The sequence below is a fragment of the Lithobates pipiens genome, unplaced genomic scaffold, assembly GCF_037356315.1.
Source record: "Lithobates pipiens isolate NorthernLeopardFrog02 unplaced genomic scaffold, aLitPip1_a1.2 Scaffold_13, whole genome shotgun sequence".
In the NCBI taxonomy this organism is placed as follows: domain Eukaryota; kingdom Metazoa; phylum Chordata; class Amphibia; order Anura; family Ranidae; genus Lithobates; species Lithobates pipiens.
The window spans coordinates 54,157,492-54,178,479 of NW_027507718.1; the positions used below are offsets into that span (position 1 = coordinate 54,157,492).

The 20,988-nt window shown below is 44.1% G+C and overlaps 1 protein-coding gene across 2 annotated transcripts in view; it reads left to right on the plus strand.

The window, feature by feature from the left end:
- SNAPC3 (small nuclear RNA activating complex polypeptide 3) overlaps positions 1-20,988 on the plus strand; it is a 120,499-nt gene that overhangs the window by 52,621 nt on the left and 46,890 nt on the right. For both annotated transcript variants that reach the window (XM_077475123.1, XM_077475124.1), the window contains exon 2: positions 3,504-3,587. In XM_077475123.1, coding sequence (XP_077331249.1) covers positions 3,504-3,587 — 84 coding nt within the window. The remainder of the gene's footprint in view (positions 1-3,503; positions 3,588-20,988) is intronic.

Below are 20,988 nucleotides of genomic sequence, written 5' to 3' on the forward strand. Positions count from 1 at the left end.
ATCATTTTGCTATATGGTGGGCGGCCATAGTGTGTGTGTGTGTGTGTGTGTGTGTATATACAGTGGATATAAAAAGTCCACACACCCCTGTTTAAAATGCCAGGTTTCTGCGATGTAAAAAAAATGAGACAAAGATGAATAATTTCAGAACTTTTTCCACCTTTTAATGTGACCTATAAACTGTACAACTTAGTTGAAGAACAAACTGAAATTTTTTAGGTGGAGGCAAGTAAAAATAAAAAAAAATAGAATAATATAGTTACACAAGTGTGCACACCCTTAAACTAATACTTTGTTGAAGCCCCTTTTGATTTTATTACAGCACTCAGTCTTTTTGGGTATGAGTGCATCAGCATGGCATATCTTCACTTGGCAATGTTTGCCCACTCTTCTTTGCAAAAACACTCCAAATCTGTCAGATTGCGAGGGCATCTCCTGTGCACAGCCATCTTCAGATCACCCCACAGATTTTCAGTGGGTTTCAGGTCTGGGCTCTGGCTGGGCCATTACAAAACTTTAATCTTCTTCTGGTGAAGCCATTCCTTTGTTGATTTGGATGTGTGCTTTGGGTCATTTTTATGCTGAAAGATGAAGTTCCTCTTCATGTTCAGATTTCTTTCAGAAGCCTGAAGGTTTTGTGCCAATATTGACTGGTATTTGGAACTGTTCCTAACTCCCTCTTGACTAAGGCCCCTGTTCCAGCTGAAGAAAAACTGCCCCAAAGCAAGATATTGCTGCCACCATGCTTCACGGTGGGTATGGTGTTCTTTTGGTGATGTGCAGTGTTGTTTTCGCGCTAAACCTATCTTTTGGAATTATGGCTATCAGCCTTGGTTTCATCAGACCATAACGCATTTTCCCACATGCTTTTGGGAGACTTCAGATGTGTTTTTACAAAATTTAGCCAGGCTTGGATGTCATGTCATGAATATGGATGGATGGAGCATGAATGTGGATGGATGAGCCAGGGATGGAGCATGAATGTGGATGGATGAGCCAGGGATGGAGCATGAATGTGGATGGATGAGCCAGGGATGGAGCATGAATGTGGATGGATGGTCCAGGGATGGAGCATGAATGTGGATGGATGAGCCAGGGATGGAGCATGGCTGAGCATGAATGTGGATTGAGCCCGACAGTAATGGACATTCCCGGGGGCGTGGGAGCATGATTCTGGGAGGGTGTTATAGTACGCCCTCCCAGAGCTATCTGACCGTGCTGTAGCCGTTTTAATTCCCAGACTACCTCTTACATGTTTGAAGGCCCTGGAGCGTCAGTAAAATGGAAACGCCCAAAAAGACCCCATTTTGGAAAGTGAACACCCCAACATATATTCTATGAGGCATAATGAGTCTTTTGAACAGGTCATTTTTTTTTTTCATAAGTTTTTGGAAAATGTGTAAAGAAAATGAAAACGCATATTATTATTTATTTTATTTTTTTTACACAAAGTTGTCCATTTTATAATATATTTCTAACACATAGCATGTACATGGGAAAAATTACACCTTAAAATACTTTCTGCTACCCTTGAGTATGGTGATATCATGTGTGAGACTTCTTACACAGCCTGGCCATGTACAGAGGTCCAACATGCAGGGAGCACCATTAGGTGTTCTAGGGACATACATTTCAAATCTAATTTGACTACCTATTACACTTTTGTGAGGCACTGATGGGCAACGTGGTGGCACGGATGATCACTGATGTGCCACGAATGAGCCAGGGATGGAGTATGGGTGAGCATGAATGTGGATAATTGAGCCAGGGATGGAGCATGAATGTGGATGGTTGAGCCAGGGATGGAGCATGAATGTGGATGGTTGAGCCAGGGATGGAGCATGAATGTGGATGGATGAGCCAGAGATGGAGCATGAATGTGGATGGATGAGCCAGAGATGGAGCATGAATGAGCAGGGGTGAATGTGGATGGACGAGCCAGGGATGGAGCATGGATGTGGATGAATGAGCCAGGGATGGAGCATGGATGGAGTATGAATGTGGATGGATGAGCCAGGGATGGAGCATGAATGTGGATGGATGAGCCAGAGATGGAGCATGAATGAGCAGGGGTGAATGTGGATGGACGAGCCAGGGATGGAGCATGGATGTGGATGAATGAGCCAGGGATTGAGCATAGCCAAGCATGAATGCGGATGTAGACGGTCATGGACCTTCCGGGGGGCGCAGGAGCACGACTCATCCAACCTTGCTGTAGCCGTTTTTCAGCTATGGCCTGGTCAGCAAGCGGTTAAGTTTTCCACACATTGGCCTGTGTTTTCAGATGTCTTTCCCGTGTGTTTGTTAGAGATACCAAGAGAACAAGAGGATTCTGGCATACAGCAGTATTTAGATAAGTATAAATATAAGATGGCTGTGAACTTGGAACAATAATGTTCAATATACTCCAATAGAGCCTGCCCTGTGTGGAAGGGGCTTTAGTGTTGAGATGCTTCATTCGTTGTCGAATCATGGGCGAGGATGAATCGTGGAACAGACTAGATTGCTGAAAGGGAAACCCCTATTGAAATAAGATATTGGTTACTTTGGAAGTGTGTTGTTTTTAAAGATACGTTGGAACAAGTTACATGTTCCACCTGTATTTAAGGGGGAGCGTGTAACATGTTCCATCATTGCAGCTCTCTCCCCTCTGCTTTCCTCTTTGTGACAGCAAGCCAGGGATCTTCTCCCCACCCCCGCTGTCAGTTTTTTTTAAAACAGCGCGGGCAATGCGAGGCTCTGCCCACACGGCCGCATCATTTATTCAGTTTCTTGTGAATGAATGCTTACAAGTACCGTCACCCATTGCAGGTGATGGCTTGTAGTTTTCAGTATGCTGTGTGAGGGCACTGGTGAGCATCCTCATAGTCTATCGATCTTCCTGCTCTCAAGCAAATGTCTGCCCATATGAGGTACAGGCAGACAGCTATGCTGAGAGCCAGCAGGAGCTGGGCATTGCATCTTCAATCTGCTGACCACTGATGCAATGTTCTGCTGGCTTTTATTTATTTTTTACTTTTGAACTTATCCGTTAAATGAGTAATCCAGTTTATAGAATTGCATTTTGAGAAGGAACAATAAAGCACAAACTTTGTGTAGCAATGTCGAACTTCCAAGTTAAAACACTTCACTCTTATGTATTGCAACTGTACATTAAGCTGTTACATTGTGTACATTTTTCATGAATAAGCCCACATGCCGGTTCACACTGAGGCAGCGTGACTGCCTAAGGCAACCTGGACACGACTTCTATAGAAGTCAATGCAAGTCGCCCCCAAAGTCGTACAGGAACCTTTTTCTAAGTCAGAGCGCCTTGTGTCGCTCCGATTACGGTTCCATTGTACAGAACGGGCGTGACTTGTCGGGTGGCTAAGTCGCCTGACAAGTTGTCCCTGTGTGAACTGACCCTTAATCTTTGTATCTTTGTTTTCTGCTTTGTATATTTCCCTTTATGACTTTGAGATTAATTTTAACACCCTGATGTTTATATTTTTTTCTTTTAGCATTGATGGCCTGAAGAGTAATGTGGAAGAAGGGGAATTAGATCCTGAAGAAATCCCTGAAGATACCAGTCTGGTGACTTTGGGGTATGATTATAACCGTAAATCTTACATGATATGGCTGAATAAAGGTCTTTCAGTGCATCCAATATGCATAATAGGACAGGATGTTAACGTTCATTATAGGCCTCTTACCTTGCATAACAGTATAGGTTAGTGAAGGAGGATGATATTTTATCTTTATTTAGCTACATATTTGACATCCGAGGCTTTGAATTTGTGATTTTTTGAAACAGGATTTGAAGCTTGGCTAGTAGTATGCTGCTTATATATAAGACCACCTGATACTTGTATATCCATTCTTTATGTACAGTTGTGCTCAAAAGTTTGCACACCCTTGGAGCAGGGTTTTGCTTTTGAATCTAGAAGCCAGCTAAAAAAGTTTGGAGCCAGGTGGGGTGCAGCGGGACAGGCAGTGGGGTATGGTGCAGATAGGGGCCCCTGGGTAGGGGGATTTTGTCACTCACTGAGGTGCAGGGTGGTGTTGATGGAGTGTGGCTACTGGATCCTTGCCAGCATGGTGTGACTCTGCCACCACGTCGTGTCTGCCTGGTTGTTCTAGTTGAGGGGTCTCAAACGTGCGGCCCTCCAGCTGTTGTGAAACTACAGGTCTCATGAGGCATTGCAAGGCTGACAGTTACAAGCATGACTCCCATAGGCAGAGGCATTATGGAACTTGTGGTTTCGCAACAGCCAGAGGGCCGGCAGTTTGAGACCCCTGTTCTAGTCGGTGAATAAGTCTGTGCCGTGATGGAGGGAGGGCTATCCGCTTTCACACAGGTGGCAGGACTTGGTGATTCTGGTCTGCGTACAGTACTCCTCCAGGGGGGAGCCGCATGTATTGGTGGCCACTGCCGTCATGTTGAAGGCGGCATTGTCGAACTCTGGCATTAAGAGCTTTGGCCAGCCACCCTCCAAACACTTGTCCATGACCTCCTGGTCACCCTTCAGTAGGAATAGTATGAGATAGGTTGATCAGTGCAGGAGGCCACATCGTCCGCTCCATGGGCTCTCCAGAAGGGTTCACTGTGTGATTACAGACAAGCCTGCAGTGTCATCTGGGGAGTTGGCTCTCAAAGGGCTGTGCAGGGAGTTCAGGGGAAGTTCTTTGCCTTGAAGCAGTGTACACCAGAGCTTTTGGCCTCTGTACACAGGGCGGGATGGAGGACACTCCGAGGGTCTTGGGATTAATCTGGACTGAGCCCTCTATGGGGCAGAAATGGTCCAGCTGAGGACACGTGGTGGGGAATGGCAGAGTGCAAAACAGTGGGGGTCCGTGGTTTCTGGGCGCCATGACAACCTGGCACCTGGGATTTGTTGAGCCCTTCCTTGGAGAAAATATACAGCCCGTACCGTTTTTTTTAAGAAAACCTGTGTGAGCAAAACACATTTCTTATGGGATTCATTTTAAACTAAGTCATAACAGAATTGCACAATCATAAACAAAACATGGCAACAAGTAAACAAATGAAATGACCCCTATTCAATAGTCTGCATACCCTTAGTACCCTGTGTGTTGCCCTTTTTAGCATCAATGACAGTGTGCAGTCTTTTGTAATAATGGTCTATGAGGCCCTGAATTCTTGCAGGTGGTATAGCTGTCCATTCGTCTTGGCAATATGCCTCCAGGTCATGCAAAGTCTTTGGTCATCTTGCTTGAACCGCATGTTTAAAATCTCCCCAGAGTGGCTCAATAATACTAAGGTCAGGAGACTGTGAAGGCCACTCCAGAACCTTCATCTTTTTCTGCTGTAACTGCTGGAGGGTCAGCTTGGCCTTGTGCTTAAAGTGGTTGTAAACCCTCCCTAGTGACTTTTACCTATAGGAAAGCCTAGAATAAGACTTGCCTATAGGTAGTGGAAATATCTCCTAAATGTGCGATGTTTAGGGGATATTCCATTTGTAGCGCGGCGATGATGTATTCGGTGCACGCGATGTGAAGAAACGGACCTCCGTGAAATTTCTTCCCCCAGCATGTGCCGTTACTGATGGCTCCTGCGTGCAGGGCTTGACAAATTTGCTTTGAATCTAGAAGCCAGCTAAAAAAGTTTGGGGGGGGGGGCATTGGGACAGGTGGGGTGCAGCGGGACAGGGAGTGGGGTGTGGTGTTGTACAGGGGGTATGAGGATGTGGGGTATGGTGCAGATAGGGGGGTTTTGTCATTCACTGAGGTGTAGGGTGAGGTTGATGGAGTGCTGGTGCTGGATCTCAGCCTGGCAGGGTCTTGTAATCGGGGTCCGTATCACTAGTTGGCTGTAGTTCAGGTATGGTGAGATTGGGCCCCTGTGTATGGGCATGGGGTGTTGTCAGTTTCACATTTCACTTGTAGTGCGCCGATGATGTAATTGGCGCATGCGCTGTGAAAAAACAGACCTCCGTGACGTTTCTTCCCCAGCGTGTGCCATTACTGATGGCTCCCGCATGCATGCACGGGAGTGACGTCACATGGCTCCAGCCAGCCACATAGCCGGAGTCTGTGGCCCCTGGAAGGAAGAGAGGCGAAGATGAATGCAGACTGCACAGGGGACAGCAATGGATTTGTTTGCAGGTAAGTGTCAAATAATGGGCTAGTATGCAATGCATACTAGCCCATTATGCTTTTAATTTGCAGGCATTGCAGGGAGTAAAAGACGAAGTAAAACCCATCAGGGTTTATTCACTGTGTAATGTCATTGTCATGCTGGAAAGTCCCATGGTTCGCAATGGGGATGGTATTCCATTCTATTTATTCTATTCTATTTTGGTCTCATCACTCCATGTTCCAGTGTGCCTGAAGCTGTGAGGTGTGTTAGGCTGCTTTCACACTGGGGCGAGAGCAGCGTCGGCGGTAAAGCGCCGCTATTTTTAGCGGCGCTTTACCGTCGTTTTAGCGGCGGTGTGCGGGCGCTAGCGGGGTGGTTTTAACCCCCGCTAGCGGCCGAAAAGGGGTTAAACCCGCCCGCAAAGCGCCGCTGCAGCGGCGCTTTGCCGGCGGTATTGCCGCGGTGTCCCATTGATTTCAATGGGTAGCAGCGGTATAGGAGCGGTGAATACACCGCTCCTTCACCGCTGCAAAGATGCGGCTGGCAGGACTTTTTTCACCGTCCTGCCAGCGCATCGCTCCAGTGTGAAAGCCCTCCGGCTTTCACACTGGAGTTAAAGGGGCCGGTTTTTTTCAGGCGTTACACAGGCGCTATTTATAGCGCTGTAACGCCTGAATACCGCCCCAGTGTGAAAGCAGCCTTAGGCTTGATTCACACTAACACGTTTTTTGATGCATTTTGCAGAAATGCAGGGAAATTTTTTAACATGGGTTCCTATGGATTTTTTGTGCCTCTGTGTTTTTGGAAAGGGTCGGGGACTTTTTTCACTTTTTTTAATGCAAAATGCAGCGTTTTGCATGTAATAGAAGTCAATGGACCTGCATCAAAAATGCAAGTACTGTGTTTTTGCTGCGTTTTGCGTTTTTTTTTTCCCCCCATTTTTTTTTCATTTGTTTACACTGTATATAGCTGGTTGCTAAGCAACCACACTGTAAAAAAAAAAAAAAAAGGCAGCAAAAACGCTTTTCCAAAAACGCAGCAAGCACCGCAAAAAGCACTGCAGAAATGCTCAAAAGCAACATGCATGAATTGAGCCTTAAGGTGTTGCCAGGCATATTGTAACCGTTTATTTGTGGCATTGCTGCAGTAAAGGCTTATTGGCAACTCAACCATGCAGCTCATACTGTTTAAGTATCGTCGTATTGTGCTTCTTTAGGCTGCATTCACACCTTTGTATTTCAAAGTCGTGCGTTTGGCGCATGTTTGCTGCGATTTTATTAATCTATTTTTTTTTTAATAGGTCACCAATGTAAAAAGCAGAACAATGCCTGTAATCTGCCCCAAAGAAGCTCGTTCTTTTTTGAGATTAAGGCGTTTTTCAGGTGTTTTGCGTTAGGTGACAAAACGCTCAGATGTGAACAGGGGCCATTGAAATTGAATGGGATTTTGCTTGTCGGGTGTTTTTCGGTCGTTTTATGAGCTGAAAACGTTCAGGTGGGAATGCAGCCTGCAATAACCAAGTTGTCGTTTTCCAGAGCAGCTTGTATTTCTCCTAGCGGTTATTCTTTGTATCCTGAACAGCTCTTCTGAAACTTGTGGCTTTAGATATCTTTTTTTTTTATATCCTTTTCCATCTTCTTTTTTTTTTTTTTTAATCAAATAATATTTTATAGATTTTTTCCGTTAAGCCCCACACACACCCTCAGATTTTCTGCTGATTTTTGTCTTCAGATTTACCAAAACCATGTAGTAGAAGGGCCTGCCTGATTGCATACAAATTGAAACTCCTAAGGCTTAAACTCATATTATATGGTGTTGGTAGATCTGAAGGAAAAAATCTGCAGAAAATCTGATAGTGTGTATGCGACTTTATACAACACAAACACATAAAACCTTTCCATCACATAATCCCACCCAACAACAAAGCCAAAGAGAAAAAAAATAAAAAAACTACAAAAAAATAACCTTCCACGTTTGCGCTCACCAGACTATATTTCAATCCATTACTCAGACCCCTCCAACACATTATTACACCTGAATTATTCATATATAGTTATTTCCCTCCAAGATTCTATCTTATTAACTTTCCACAGTATCCTTAGTATACTTAACTGACCGCTCAGGCAGACTGGAGATTAACCACCAATGACAAATTCACAAATTTTTTAAGACATTTCCTATGTCTTAGGCAACAAATTGTCTCCATAAACCTTAAAGACCTCTCCCGGTAACCCGCCTGCACCTTGGGCTTTATTATTAGGAAAACTAGCAGAGGCAATTTGAAGTTCCTCTAATGTCAAAGGCTGATTTAACCTCTCCCTGTCCACCGCTGATAGTTCTGTTAACATAATAGAATTAAGAAAAAGTTGCAATTCAGCCTCCTTAAAGGATACTTTACTACTATACAGGTTTTTATAAAAAAGTTGACTTTAAAGCTAATTTAAGAACAAATGGGGAATGATTGGACAATTCCCTAGCTGCTAGATGTGACTAATGCCAAGTCTATTCTAGATAAAGTCCCACGGGTGCTATAGAAGCAAGAAAACACTATCATTCGAATGTACATTCTCCAGACACCCATAAGGCCAATCTCCCAGATATAGCTAGCAAAGGAAGTACATGCAGAAGTTACTGGTGCTGTAGCCAAACCATATCTATCTAAGGAGGGGGTCAATATAATTATTACAATCTCCTACTATTAACCAGGGAACATCCGTTTGATCAGAAGTAAAATTCAATAGTTCTTTAAATACCTCTGAGGAATATGGGGATGGTATATATTGGCTAACACATATGATTTTCTGTTCATTGTATGTAGCACCCTCTACTAGAAGGTAGGTGCTAGTAAGGGTTGTTTTTACTAGGTTTATTCAGCACAGGCAAATTTAGGCAGGCTTCTGCTGCAAGCCGGGCCTGCCTGTTTTGATTCTGGAGCTGGAAGTGTTTAAAGTAGCAGTGGGTGCGACCACCTGGACTTCCCTCTGAGGCGCCTCCCCTGCTTCCAAGCAGAATATTCTGGAGGAGGAGGCTGGGCCTAGAGCTGGAGTGGCAGGCAGCACATATGGGAGCTCTGACCAATCCCTAATTGGCATTGTCAGGGGGCGGGTCTTCTTTATATGCTAAGGTGACATGCTGCTGGGGAGGAGTAGTCAACTGGGTGAAGTGAGGAATGGAGTGCTAGACAACCGCAGGACTGCACCCCCATCTGGGGGAGGGGGGTGTGGGATCACAGGAGGAGGCCCGGGGAGAACTGTGAGGGAACATTGCCTTCACACTTTCTCTGGCAATGTCTCTGTCACCACGCGGTCGGTGGCAGGGAGCTCCTGGAGCATAGAGGGCAGGAGAAGCAGTTGGAACGCATGGTCCAGGCAAATTCCTCATCAAGGACTTGGGGCTTGAAGTTTGCAAGGCCGGTGGGTGTAACCACAGTGGGTGGCTGGAGGTGCCAGGGAGTCTGTGAAGGGAACTCTGTGTTAGTACATGGTCACTAATGGAGTCTGCATCAATACACACGGTGGATGATGGAGAATAATGAATCAGAGAAGAGACTGTGGGGATTTGTGTGTCAAATCAGTGTGGCCAGAGAACACATTATTTGCAAGTTGGACTGGCTGGGACCAGTAGTCCATTTCCTAGAACATAGACTTTAACCTACTAGGCCTCCGGGGAGAGGTTCTGTAAGCCTCTGGCCTAGTAGCAGCGAGTCACCAGAGCCAGTAGAGGGGCTTATTCAGAGTGAGTTCTTCATACCCATTTGAACAGGATATGTTTATACCCCAATGTAACTACAAGTTGTGCACTAGGAAACCAAGTGTACAAGGAGAAGCAAGTTTGGGCTGGTGGTGAAGAGAACGAAGACCATTACTTTTACACAGTCAAAACTGATGTTTCTGTCCCTTACACGGTGATGGATGGAGAACTCTTAGTTAACAGTAGTCTGCATGGAGATGCAGAGGGAGTAACAGTCTGCAGGAGAAGATTTCTACTTAGTCAAGTGTTCACATCTTATCTTCAGGCTCTATTTATCATCAACGTATATTGAAACCTGTAAATATGATGGCAATGATTCATCCTATGGGCATCCCATATCTCAATCCCTATCCAAATTGTACCCCCCAATAAAACAACAAAAACAAAGCTTGCAAATGACTGTTCATTGTCTCTGGAAAGGATGCATGAAGTCTGGCAGTGGGGTGATTTGGTGGATTTTTTGTCAGTAGTGCTACCACCATGGCTACATGTACAATATAAAAAGATAAATATAGGGACTGTTAATGCCCATTTGTACCTGTCTGCAGGAGAAATGAACTTGATTTGCTGTCAATATAGATACACCTCTAGAATATGTAGTAGAAGTATATTGCGCTTCAAATTATTTAACTTGTGTATATTTAAATGAGTCTCCTGCAGGCAAACAGACGGAGAAAATTGTTTCAATGTAGTAAACATAGGTTGTCTCTTTACTGGGTCACTAAGCCCCCTAATATTTCAAGATATTAATACTTGCGCTAAGGTTGACTGGAGTATCAAATGTTAAGATTCTTTTTGAGGAGAACTTTTCTGTATTAATTTTAACTATATGTTGGACACATATGAAAAATCTATATAACAACCCCAAAAAAAAGAAGAGAAAAAGAAAAATATCCCAGCTTGCCATTATTTGCTGGCGTCCGAAAGAAGACAGGCTGTCCTCAGAGAGCTCTTACCTTTTGAGTCAGTTTGCCTCCAGGGTGATCCGATTGAGAAAACGACCTCGTTTATGTACACATGTCTCCAGCAGCTGGACCACACTGAGACCTCCAGGTTCCGGGAGAGTTGGGAGAGGTTGCTTCAAACCTCTTTCACTGATACCCAATGGCGGAATGCATGTATCTTAGCACATAAATGTACAGTCAGCACTAGGCTACAAGAAAATTCATACAAACTACTCTCTCAGTGGTACGCTACACCGGTTAAGGTGAAACATTGGTATCCGGCGTCGTCTGACCTGTGCTGGAGGTGTGGGGAGGCGAAAGGAGACATGTTGCATATTTGGTGGAGCTGTTCCCGAATAGTAGATTATTGGAGTCGGGTCCGAGGCCTAATACTTCACATAACAGAAACTAAAATTGCACTCACCCCGGGTTGTTGTCTCCTGCACATATCTAACGTTTCTTTGGGCAAATATAACAAATCTCTGACAAAATACTTGCTGATTGCTGCTAAATCTCTGGTTCCTAAATACTGGAAACTTGCGACCACTCCTACTATCCGAGAATGGGTACACGCGGTCAACCATATCTTCGCTATGGAAGAGATGTTGGCTACAGCCAAGGACTCAGCCGACCGATTCCACACTACATGGTCCCCCTGGATTCAGTTCAAATTTTCCGCGGCTTTCGAGAGTTTGACTAGTGGCTGAACTCCCCTCCCTTCCAAGCATTTGGCTGAGCGGCGTGACGGGGTCTGGCTCGGGCTGGCCCGGCGGGGTTGTGTTACATGATCTTTGAAGCTCTGCAAACCCATCCTGTTTCCTTTTCTTTCTATTTTCTATAGGTTTTTTCTATTTTCTCTGACATCAGCACACTTCTTCTCTTCCCCTTGACATGAGGATGTGATGTTTCTGTTATTCTTTGAAGGGTCTTTAGGGCCCTATTTGGGCACGTTGTTTAATTTTTGTGTCGCTTTTAATGTGCATTATTTGTTGTTACAGATAAGTGCTCAGCATATTATGGCCTGTAACTTTTTTTTTTTCTTTGTTTTTGAGTCTGTTCTCCTGCTAACTCAGGCTCCCTTTACATGTATTTGTAGACTCTGTAACTACAATGTGACTTTTGCTTAATAAAACCTATTGTAAAAAAAAAAAGAAAAATATCCCAAAGCTTGTGCAAATCCCATATAAACCCCTGAAAGATTTCCATCCCCTCAATAGCCAACTCCCAAGGGGTCTTGCATAAAAAAACATCACAGTGTACACATAAATTTTCCAATAATTAGAGTGAAATTTTGAAAACCATTTAAAAAAAAAAAAAAAAAAAAAAAAAAAAAAAAGCATTCCCAAAAACTAACATGTACAAAAAAATTTAAATTTGCATCCAAACATTTCCCACAGGAACAAAATATAGAGTCCATTCAGTGGTTTTCACTGGACTCTTCTCCAACTTGCAAAAGGAAAGGGGAAAAACTGGCCACCTCTCAGCTATAGAGAGAGGGGGAAAAAAAATATTTATAATGCCTGTCCAACCATTCGGTAACAGTCTGTGGCTTATCAAAAAAAATAAAAAATCTGAATGGGCATCTGAGGATAGTTGCAGGGTCTGCAGTCTTCATTTATTTCTTGAAATTTAACATGCTTTTTTTGTATTTCAGGAGAAAAATCTGGAAAGAACATAACTTCCATTAAAAACAACTTCCTTCAATGATCTAGCTCTTCTGAGAGTAGAATCTCTGTCTCAATTAATTAATCGTATTAATGGTAAAGGCCTACTAGGCACTTGGTGTGCTCTTTCAACTGAGAAATAAAGATATTCTATCCCAGTCATCTCCCATAGCCGTGTTTCCACAAATTCTGTAGGGTTTGCTCCCTTAGAATGCCCTGGGAGACAAACCAGCCTAATAATACGTTGAAAGCGGTTTTCGAGATCTTCCAGCTTTCAAGCATTAATATCTTTTTTTTTTTTTTTTTTTATCACTTCTTTAATATCTTTGCCCAGTGGCTGTGAAGTGTCCTCTAATTCTTTAACCCAAAGCAGACGTTTTCCCCTTATTTTCTGTACATCCTGGTGCAAAAAAATAAATTCTTATTGAAGTCCCTGCACTTGCCTGGTTAAATTACCTATATAATTCTGACATTGTTGTACCTCTTTTAGCATGTCTAATAGTGTTAATAGTGTAGGCTCTAGTGGTGTTAATGTTGTTGGTGTATGCAGGTCATTTGGCTGTTTGTCAATGTGCTGTCTCACACTTTTTATCCATTTCTTCCACTTCACATATCATTTTGGTCATGTTATTCATGTAGAATAGTTATCAGTGCAAGAAACTTCAGAATTTTTCACTGGCGCCATGCTGAGGGGTTTTATTTTCACCATCTTTTGATATCAGTGCAAACTTTGCAAGTTTAGCAGCTGCAACTTCTTAAGCCTTCTCTTTTTTTGCAGATTTACCACTTTGTACTCTGTGAGAAGATCCGCCATCATCTTGCATAGGGGCTGCAACATTTAAAGCCCCCCGTCCCTTTTTCCATAAGTTTGCAGTTTTATTTTAACCCCTTTTCTCCATTCCTCCTATTTTCCTCTCTCTTCTTGTTTCCCCTTTATTAATTATTATGTTCTTTTGCATATATTCTGCTGTTTTGCAGCTCAATTCTCCCCAAATTTTTGATTTAAAATTCCAGTACCTTGGTGCGCAGGTCTTTTGACAGTTTTTTCTGTTCCCCATGGCTCAGTATCTAACCTGCTCAGTGCACCCCCATTAGAGCTAACAAACCAATTATTTATGTATAGACACTAATTGCAATTAAAAAGCCACAGATGAAAGATGGGAAATGAACCCTTAATTGCCATTTTAACCTCTGTGTGTCACCCTTGTGTGTGTGTGTCTGTACAAAGGCCAAACATTCCAGGGTATGTTAACTTTTGATCAGGGCCATTTGGGTGACTTCTGTTACCATTATGATTTAAACAGGAGCCAAAAAACTATGTGATAATAAATGGCTTCATATGATCTCTATCCTTAAGAAAAAAACAAAAAAACAAAAACAAATATACATCAGAGGTCATATGCTGAGTGGAGCCCACTGTAATTATCATCTCACCAGGGAAGCAACAAAAGGAGCATAACTATAGAAAGCAAAAGCAGGTTAAGAGAGCCAGCCTAGGCTAGCCTAAGGCTGCTTTCACACTGGGGCGGTATTCAGGCGTTACAGCGCTAAAAATAGCGCCTGTGTAACGCCTGAAAAAAACCGGCCCCTTTAACTCCAGTGTGAAAGCCGGAGGGCTTTCACACTGGAGCGATGCGCTGGCAGGACGGTGAAAAAAGTCCTGCTAGCCGCATCTTTGCAGCGGTGAAGGAGCGGTGTATTCACCGCTCCTACCCATTGAAATCAATGGTACACCGCGGCAATACCGCCGGCAAAGCGCCGCTACAGGGGCACTTTGCGGGCGGGTTTAACCACCCCGCTAGCGCCCGCAGACCGCCGCTAAAACGACGGTAAAGCACCGCTAAAAATAGCGGCACTTTACCGCCGACGCCGCTCCCGCTGCAGTGTGAAAGCAGCCTAAGTGTTTATCGGCAAAGGCCAGCTTTACAGAGTTTTCTCCCAATCATCCCACCAACAAGATCAACAAACTTGGGTAGAGGATTACTTCACACAACACATTAACAGCTGTTTGACGGTAGAGACTTGGCTGGACTGCTCCATTTGCAATGTGGCTATCATGGTGTGCCCATTGTAGGCACTTTTGCTGTGGGCATGGGTCAGTGTGAACTCTGACCAGTCTGTGGTTACACAGCCCCTTACGCTGCAAACTGCAATGCAGTGTGTCTTCTAATGCCTATCTATGTGAACTCTCAACTTTCTCAGCAACTGTAGCTCTTTCATTGGATCAAACTAAATGGGCAAGCCTTCACTCCCCACATGCATCAGTGAGCCTTGACCGTCCATGACCCTGTAGCCAGTTTGTCAGTTTTCCTTCCTTGGACCACTTTTGGTAGGTGCTGACCACTGCAGAAATTGAACATCCCACAAGAGTGTCAGTACAATTTGACCCTTGTCACAGTTGCTCATATCCTTACTCTTGCCCATTTTTGATATTTTTGACACTTCGGGGACAACATCTCCACTTGCTGCCCAATGTATCCCAGCCACTGTCAGGTGCCATTGTAACAAGACAATCAATCTTATTTTCTTTACCTGTTAGTGACCATAATGTTATGTCTGATCTGTGTGTGTGTTTATATGTAAATAAATAATTTATAATCTTCTCAACCCCTCTATCCCTTAACCTTAAAACGCAGACATTCATTCATTTTTTTTTCAACTTTCCATCTATTAAATCGTCTACCCTTGTTTTTTAACTTTGGATAGTAAAAGATTTTTTTTCTGCCAGTAAATACCTTATACAGCCCACCCAACAGCTCTCTCTCACTCTTGTGAGGGTTTGCCAGGAAGGGAGTGGGGTGAGTCATAAGAGGGCCAATGGCAGATGCAGAGCTGGAGGTGTGCCTCTGTGTAAATCCAGAAAGTGAACAGGCAGCAGCTTCAGATGCCCACAGGTAAAATGGCTGCAGCCAGACTTAGTGGAGGGAGATTTCTGCAGCATATTTTGCAAGTACAAAATCACAGTATATAAAAAATATGCAAAGTGGTTGGAGGGAAGCTTCTGAATTGCAAAGATGTTTTTATTACAAAGTATGTGAGCAGACTACAGTTCCCCTTTAACAACCTTTCTCCATATGGATATATGTGTCTAGCTTAACTCCCCCCAGTGGTGATAGGGGAAAAAAACTATTTGACAGCAAAATTGAAAATTAAATAATCGTGATGTACTCACTACTGATCTAATTTCTCATGGCCCTAAAATGTCAGGACAGTACAAATATCCCCCAAATTACCTCTCTTTGGTAAGTAGACAGTCCAATTTATTACGTAAGAGGCATTGTGAATATTTTTTGAAGTTGTCCTTTTTTTTTTTTTTTTTTTGTCACAATTTGTGGGAAAATTAAGAAATTTTAAATACTTATTTTTTCACAAAATTGTTACTTTTTTACACACAGCATACACATACTAATTCTGCTTTTAACACTGTGTGTACCTGCGGATTTTGTTGCATTAACCTGCAGTTTCCTATAGACTGTTTTAGGTCGTGCATTTTTGGTGCATTTCCTGCATCTTTTTTTTTTTTTTTTCAATAATTTTTAATCGATTTTTACATGTTACAAGTAAATGGTAAGGAGCAAATACCAAGTTATTTAACTTCAAAATAAGTACAGGTGTTAGGTTCAACATATCGACTTCAAAGTACAGGTGGTACATTTCAGCATATTAATATTTAGTACTTTTCCAAGAGCAGATATCAGGAGTGTCTATAACCATTTGTGTCCAGTTGAGTTTACATGGCTAATGTTTCATAGGTAAGCTGCTGCTGTGGACCATTGAAACCAAGGGAGCTATTCAGATCTGGCTTTACTGAGCATGCCTTCAATTCATAGCTATAATGTAGGTTAACCATGTGTCCAAGAGTGTCTTCTATAGTCTGAGCTAGGGTGTTTTTCCAGAGTCTGATGATACTTAGCCTAGCCGCTAGCAGGATGTAGATAGTCACTTTTCTGAGGGGAAGGGTATATTCTCTATTGTTAGGTTTAGTAATCCCAATGCTGGTGATGGTAGGATGTTGTGCAGTGTGATGTCTGACACTATACGGAATATAGATGTCCAAAAGTCATGTATGGACAGACATGTCCACATTATGTGGAGAAGGTCACCTTTTGATTTGTTGCATTTCCAGCATGTATCTGGAATATTCTTACTAAAGGACGCTATTCTCGTTGGTGTTAATTACCAGCGTAGGAATAGCTTTTGGGTGAGTTCCCAAAGTGTGGAGCATTGTGTAGATTTGTAGATGGATCAAAGTGATGTTTGCCATTGTGCATCCAAGAAGGGAGATCTGTTTCCTCATGTAAATGTGAGTTTGATTTAGTGAATATCATTATTATTATTATTATTTATTTATTTTTTTTATAGGAAAGGGAGATACCTTTTACTTTCTCTTTAGGTTTGGTTAGGAATGACCATATTTTGGATGGTAGTGTGTATGTTTGGGTAGGTATGATGGAGATACAGTGTCTCATTCTCATGTAGTTGAAGTACTCATTAGTAGGAAGATTAAATGTATTTTTGTAATTGAGGGTATGTCATTAGGTTGGGTCCTTGAAATAGATGTTGAATCTTTGTGATGCATTTTGTTGCGCAGTGTACTAGAGATATGTCAGGTCAAAATTTATGAGGTATTTTTTTGATAAAGGTGGAGAATATGTTTTAGGTTGGATTGTGTCTAGTTTACTTAGTGCCTTCCAAGCCAGAGCTAAGGCTTTTATTGTGGGAGAAATGGCAGTCAGGATGGGAATTCCCAGTGGAGTGCCTAATACCCATGTTTGCAGTGTTGTGTGTTTGAAGGTTGCTGCTTCTATAAGGCCCCATAAGGTTTTGGTTTGTGGTTGGAAACAATCTTGTAGTTGGGTCAAGAATGATGGCCGGTGATAGTCTTCGAAATTGATGGATCTTGCCTCTCCTGAAAGTTTATGTTTGAATAGTTTAGATTGTGCAAATCTAGGTTTTTTTCCCTTGCCATAGAGATTTCCGGCAGACCAGATTGTCCCCGGAGTCTCTATGATCGTTCGGAGGCCGGGCTCGATGTTATGACGTCACGCCCGGCCTCTGTATTCAAATTAACGGCGCCGATCTGGCTAGGAAGCCAGGATCGTTTTATTTTTATTTTTTTTATTTTACTCTTACCAGCCTAGAGGTGAGATATGGGGTCTTATTGACCCCATATCTCACTGTAAATATGTCCGATCGTGCCATATTCCTATTACAAGGGATGTTTACATTCCTTGTAATAGGAATAAAAGTCATCAATTTAAAAAAAATTTAAAATAAAAAATAAAATAAAATTAACAATAAAAAAAAATAAAAATTTAAAGCGTCCCTGTCCCCGTGAGCTCGCACACAGAAGCGAACGCATACGTAAGTCCCGCCCACATATGAAAACGGTGTTCAAACCACACATGTGAGGTATCGCTGCGAACGTTAGAGCAAGAGCAATAATTCTAGCCCTAGACCTCCTCTGTAACCCAAAATATGTAACCAGTAAAAAAATTTTTAATATCCCCATAGGCGACGCTTTAAATACCAAAGTTTGGTGCCATTCCACGAGCGCGTGCAATTTTGAAGCGTGACATGTTGGGTATCTATTTACTCGGCGTATCCTCCTCTTTCACATTATGCAAATAAATTGGGCTAACTTTACAGTTTTTTTTTTTTTTTTTTTTTTGCATGAAACAAACGTGTTAGAAAAATTGCTGTGCAAATACCGTGCGAGATAAAAAGTTGCAACGAGCGCCATTGTATTCTCTAGGGTCTTTGCTAAAAAAAACATATATAATGTTTGGGGGTTCTATGTAGTTTTCTAGCAAAAAAATTAGGAATTTTACATGTAGGAGAGAAATGTCAGAATTGGCCTGGGCGCGAAGTGGTTAAAGAGGGATTCCACCTAAAAAAAAAAAAAATATATTAAAAGCCAGCAGCTATAAATACTACAGCTGCTGACTTTTAACCACTTGAGATCCGCGCTATAGTAAAATGACGTGTATAGCGCGGATCTCAATTTCCGGGACTACGTCTATTGACGTAGTCCCCTTTAAGAGTTCCCCGCGCGCTCCCGGGAGCGCGCATCGGGGAAAATCTGTGTTGGCCGTGTCCGCTGGACACAGCCAATCACAGATCGCTGTAAACGGCCAATCACAGCAGCCGTTTACAGTGCGATCGCCTCCTCCAATGGGTGATGATCTCAAATGTAAACAAATGAGATCATCACCCATTGCCGAACGTGTCTCCTCACACAGCGATAGCGTGTGAGGAGACCGAAGGTGCTTGTGAGTTAAAAAAGACAGTAAAGTGATAAAAAAACCCACCTGTGCCCAGATCTACCCTGCCAGTGCCCATATCTACCCTGCCAGTGCCCTGCCAGTGCTCAGATCTACCCTGCCAGTGCCCACCTGTGCCCACCTGTGGCCACCTGTGCCCACCTGTGCACCGCCAGTGCCCACCTGTGCCCACCTGTGCACCGCCAGTGCCCACCTGTGCACCGCCAGTACTCCATCTGTGCACCACCAGTGCCCGCCAGTGCCCATCTGTACCCATCGGTGCCCATCTGTGCCCATCTGTGCCTCAGCAGTGCCCATCTGTGCCGCCTCAGCAGTGCCCATCTGTGCCGCCTCAGCAGTGCCCATCTGTGCCGCCTAAGCAGTGCCCATCTGTGCCGCCTAAGCAGTGCCCATCTGTGCCGCCTAAGCAGTGCCCATCTGTGCCCATCTGCTGCCTTATCAGTGCACATCCGTGCAATAGATCAGTGCACATCTGTGCCGACCTATCAGTGCCCATCTGCCGACTCAGCAGTGCCCATCTGTGCCGATTCAGCAGTGCCCATCTCTGCCGCCTCAGCAGTGCCCATCTGCCGCCTCAGCAGTGCCCATCTGCCGCCTCAGCAGTGCCCATCTGCCACCTCAGCAGTGCACATCCGTGCAATAAATCAGTGCACATCCGTGCAATAAATCAGTGCACATCTGTGCCGACCCATCAGTGCCCATCTGCCGCCTCAGCAGTGCCCATCTGTGCCGCCTCAGCAGTGCCCATCTGTGCCGCCTCAGCAGTGCCCATCTGTGCCGCCTCAGCAGTGCCCATCTGCCGCCTCAGCAGTGCCCATCTGCCGCCTCAGCAGTGCCCATCTGCCGCCTCATCAGTGCACATCCGTGCAACAAATCTGCACATCTGTGCAATAAATCAGTGCACATCTGTGCCGACCCATCAGTGTCCATTTGTGCCACCTCAAAAGCGCCCATCTGTGCCACCTCAAAAACGCCCATCTGTGCCACCTCATCAGTGCCCATCAGTGCTACAATGGCTAAACGCGTCTTTTCCGCTGAGGAGGCGTACCAAATTATTTCCGCGGCCGACGAGAGCAACGGGGAGCTCTCCTCTTCCGATTCCTTTTCGGATTCGGATTCTGAAGCCGACGTAACTTATGAGCCAGTCCTCAGCAGTGAAACACTGACTGATGAATCCGAGGAGGAAGATATCCGGCCCATCAAGCGAAGGCGTTCTAGTGAGGCAGTGCCGTCCACCAGCACCGCAGTGCCGTCCACCAGCACCGCAATGCCGTCCACCAGCACCGCAATGCCGTCCACCAGCACCGCAGTGCCCCAGCAAGAAAGGCCAAGTACCAGTGGGGTGTCATCTCAGCCCCAAAGGGTTAGGAGCCATGCTGGCCTTCCCTATGCCCTTCAGAACCCCTTGTGGCTTCCTCCTAATTCAGGAGAGGCCAATGTTCCCCCTTTCACCGCCCAGCCAGGAGTCCAGGTGGACACAGAGAATTTTAGCCCCATCGATTTTTTTAATTTAATTTTTACGGAGGACATGTTGGCGTCAATTGTGGCCCAGTGCAACCTGTATGCACAACAATTTATTTTTCAAAATCCGACCTCCTATTATGCCCGTCCCTACGAATGGAGAGACCTAACGGTGGAGGAGTTCAAGCTTTTTTTAGGCCTCACATTTAATATGGGACTCAACAAAAAAAACCAATTACGTACCTACTGGTCAACCCACCCCCTCCACCACTCACCGCTCTTCTCCGCGGTAATGTCCAGAACCAGGTATCAGATGATCCTGAGGTTCTTACATTTCAGTGACAATTCCCAATGCCTTCCACGAAATGATCCAAATTATGACCGCCTTTACAAAATTCGACCAATACTAAATTATTTTTCTGAAATATTCCCCAAATTGTTTACCCCGGACCAACACATATGTGTGGATGAGTCCCTTATTAAATTTAGTGGCAGGCTTAGGATGAAGCAATTTATGCCCAGCAAAAGGGCCCGCTATGGGGTGAAGGTCTACAAATTATGTGACCGAGCCACAGGGTACACATATTCCTTCAAGGTGTACGAAGGGAAGGACACCCAGCTACAGCCCCCTAATTGTCCGGATTATTTGGGATCCAGCGGAAAAATTGTTTGGGACCTCATATACCCCCTACTGGATAAAGGCTACCACCTCTATGTAGACAACTTCTACACATCTCTGCCCCTGTTCCACAACCTTCACTGGAAGAAGACGCCAGCATGTGGCACTGTAAAAAAGAACCGGA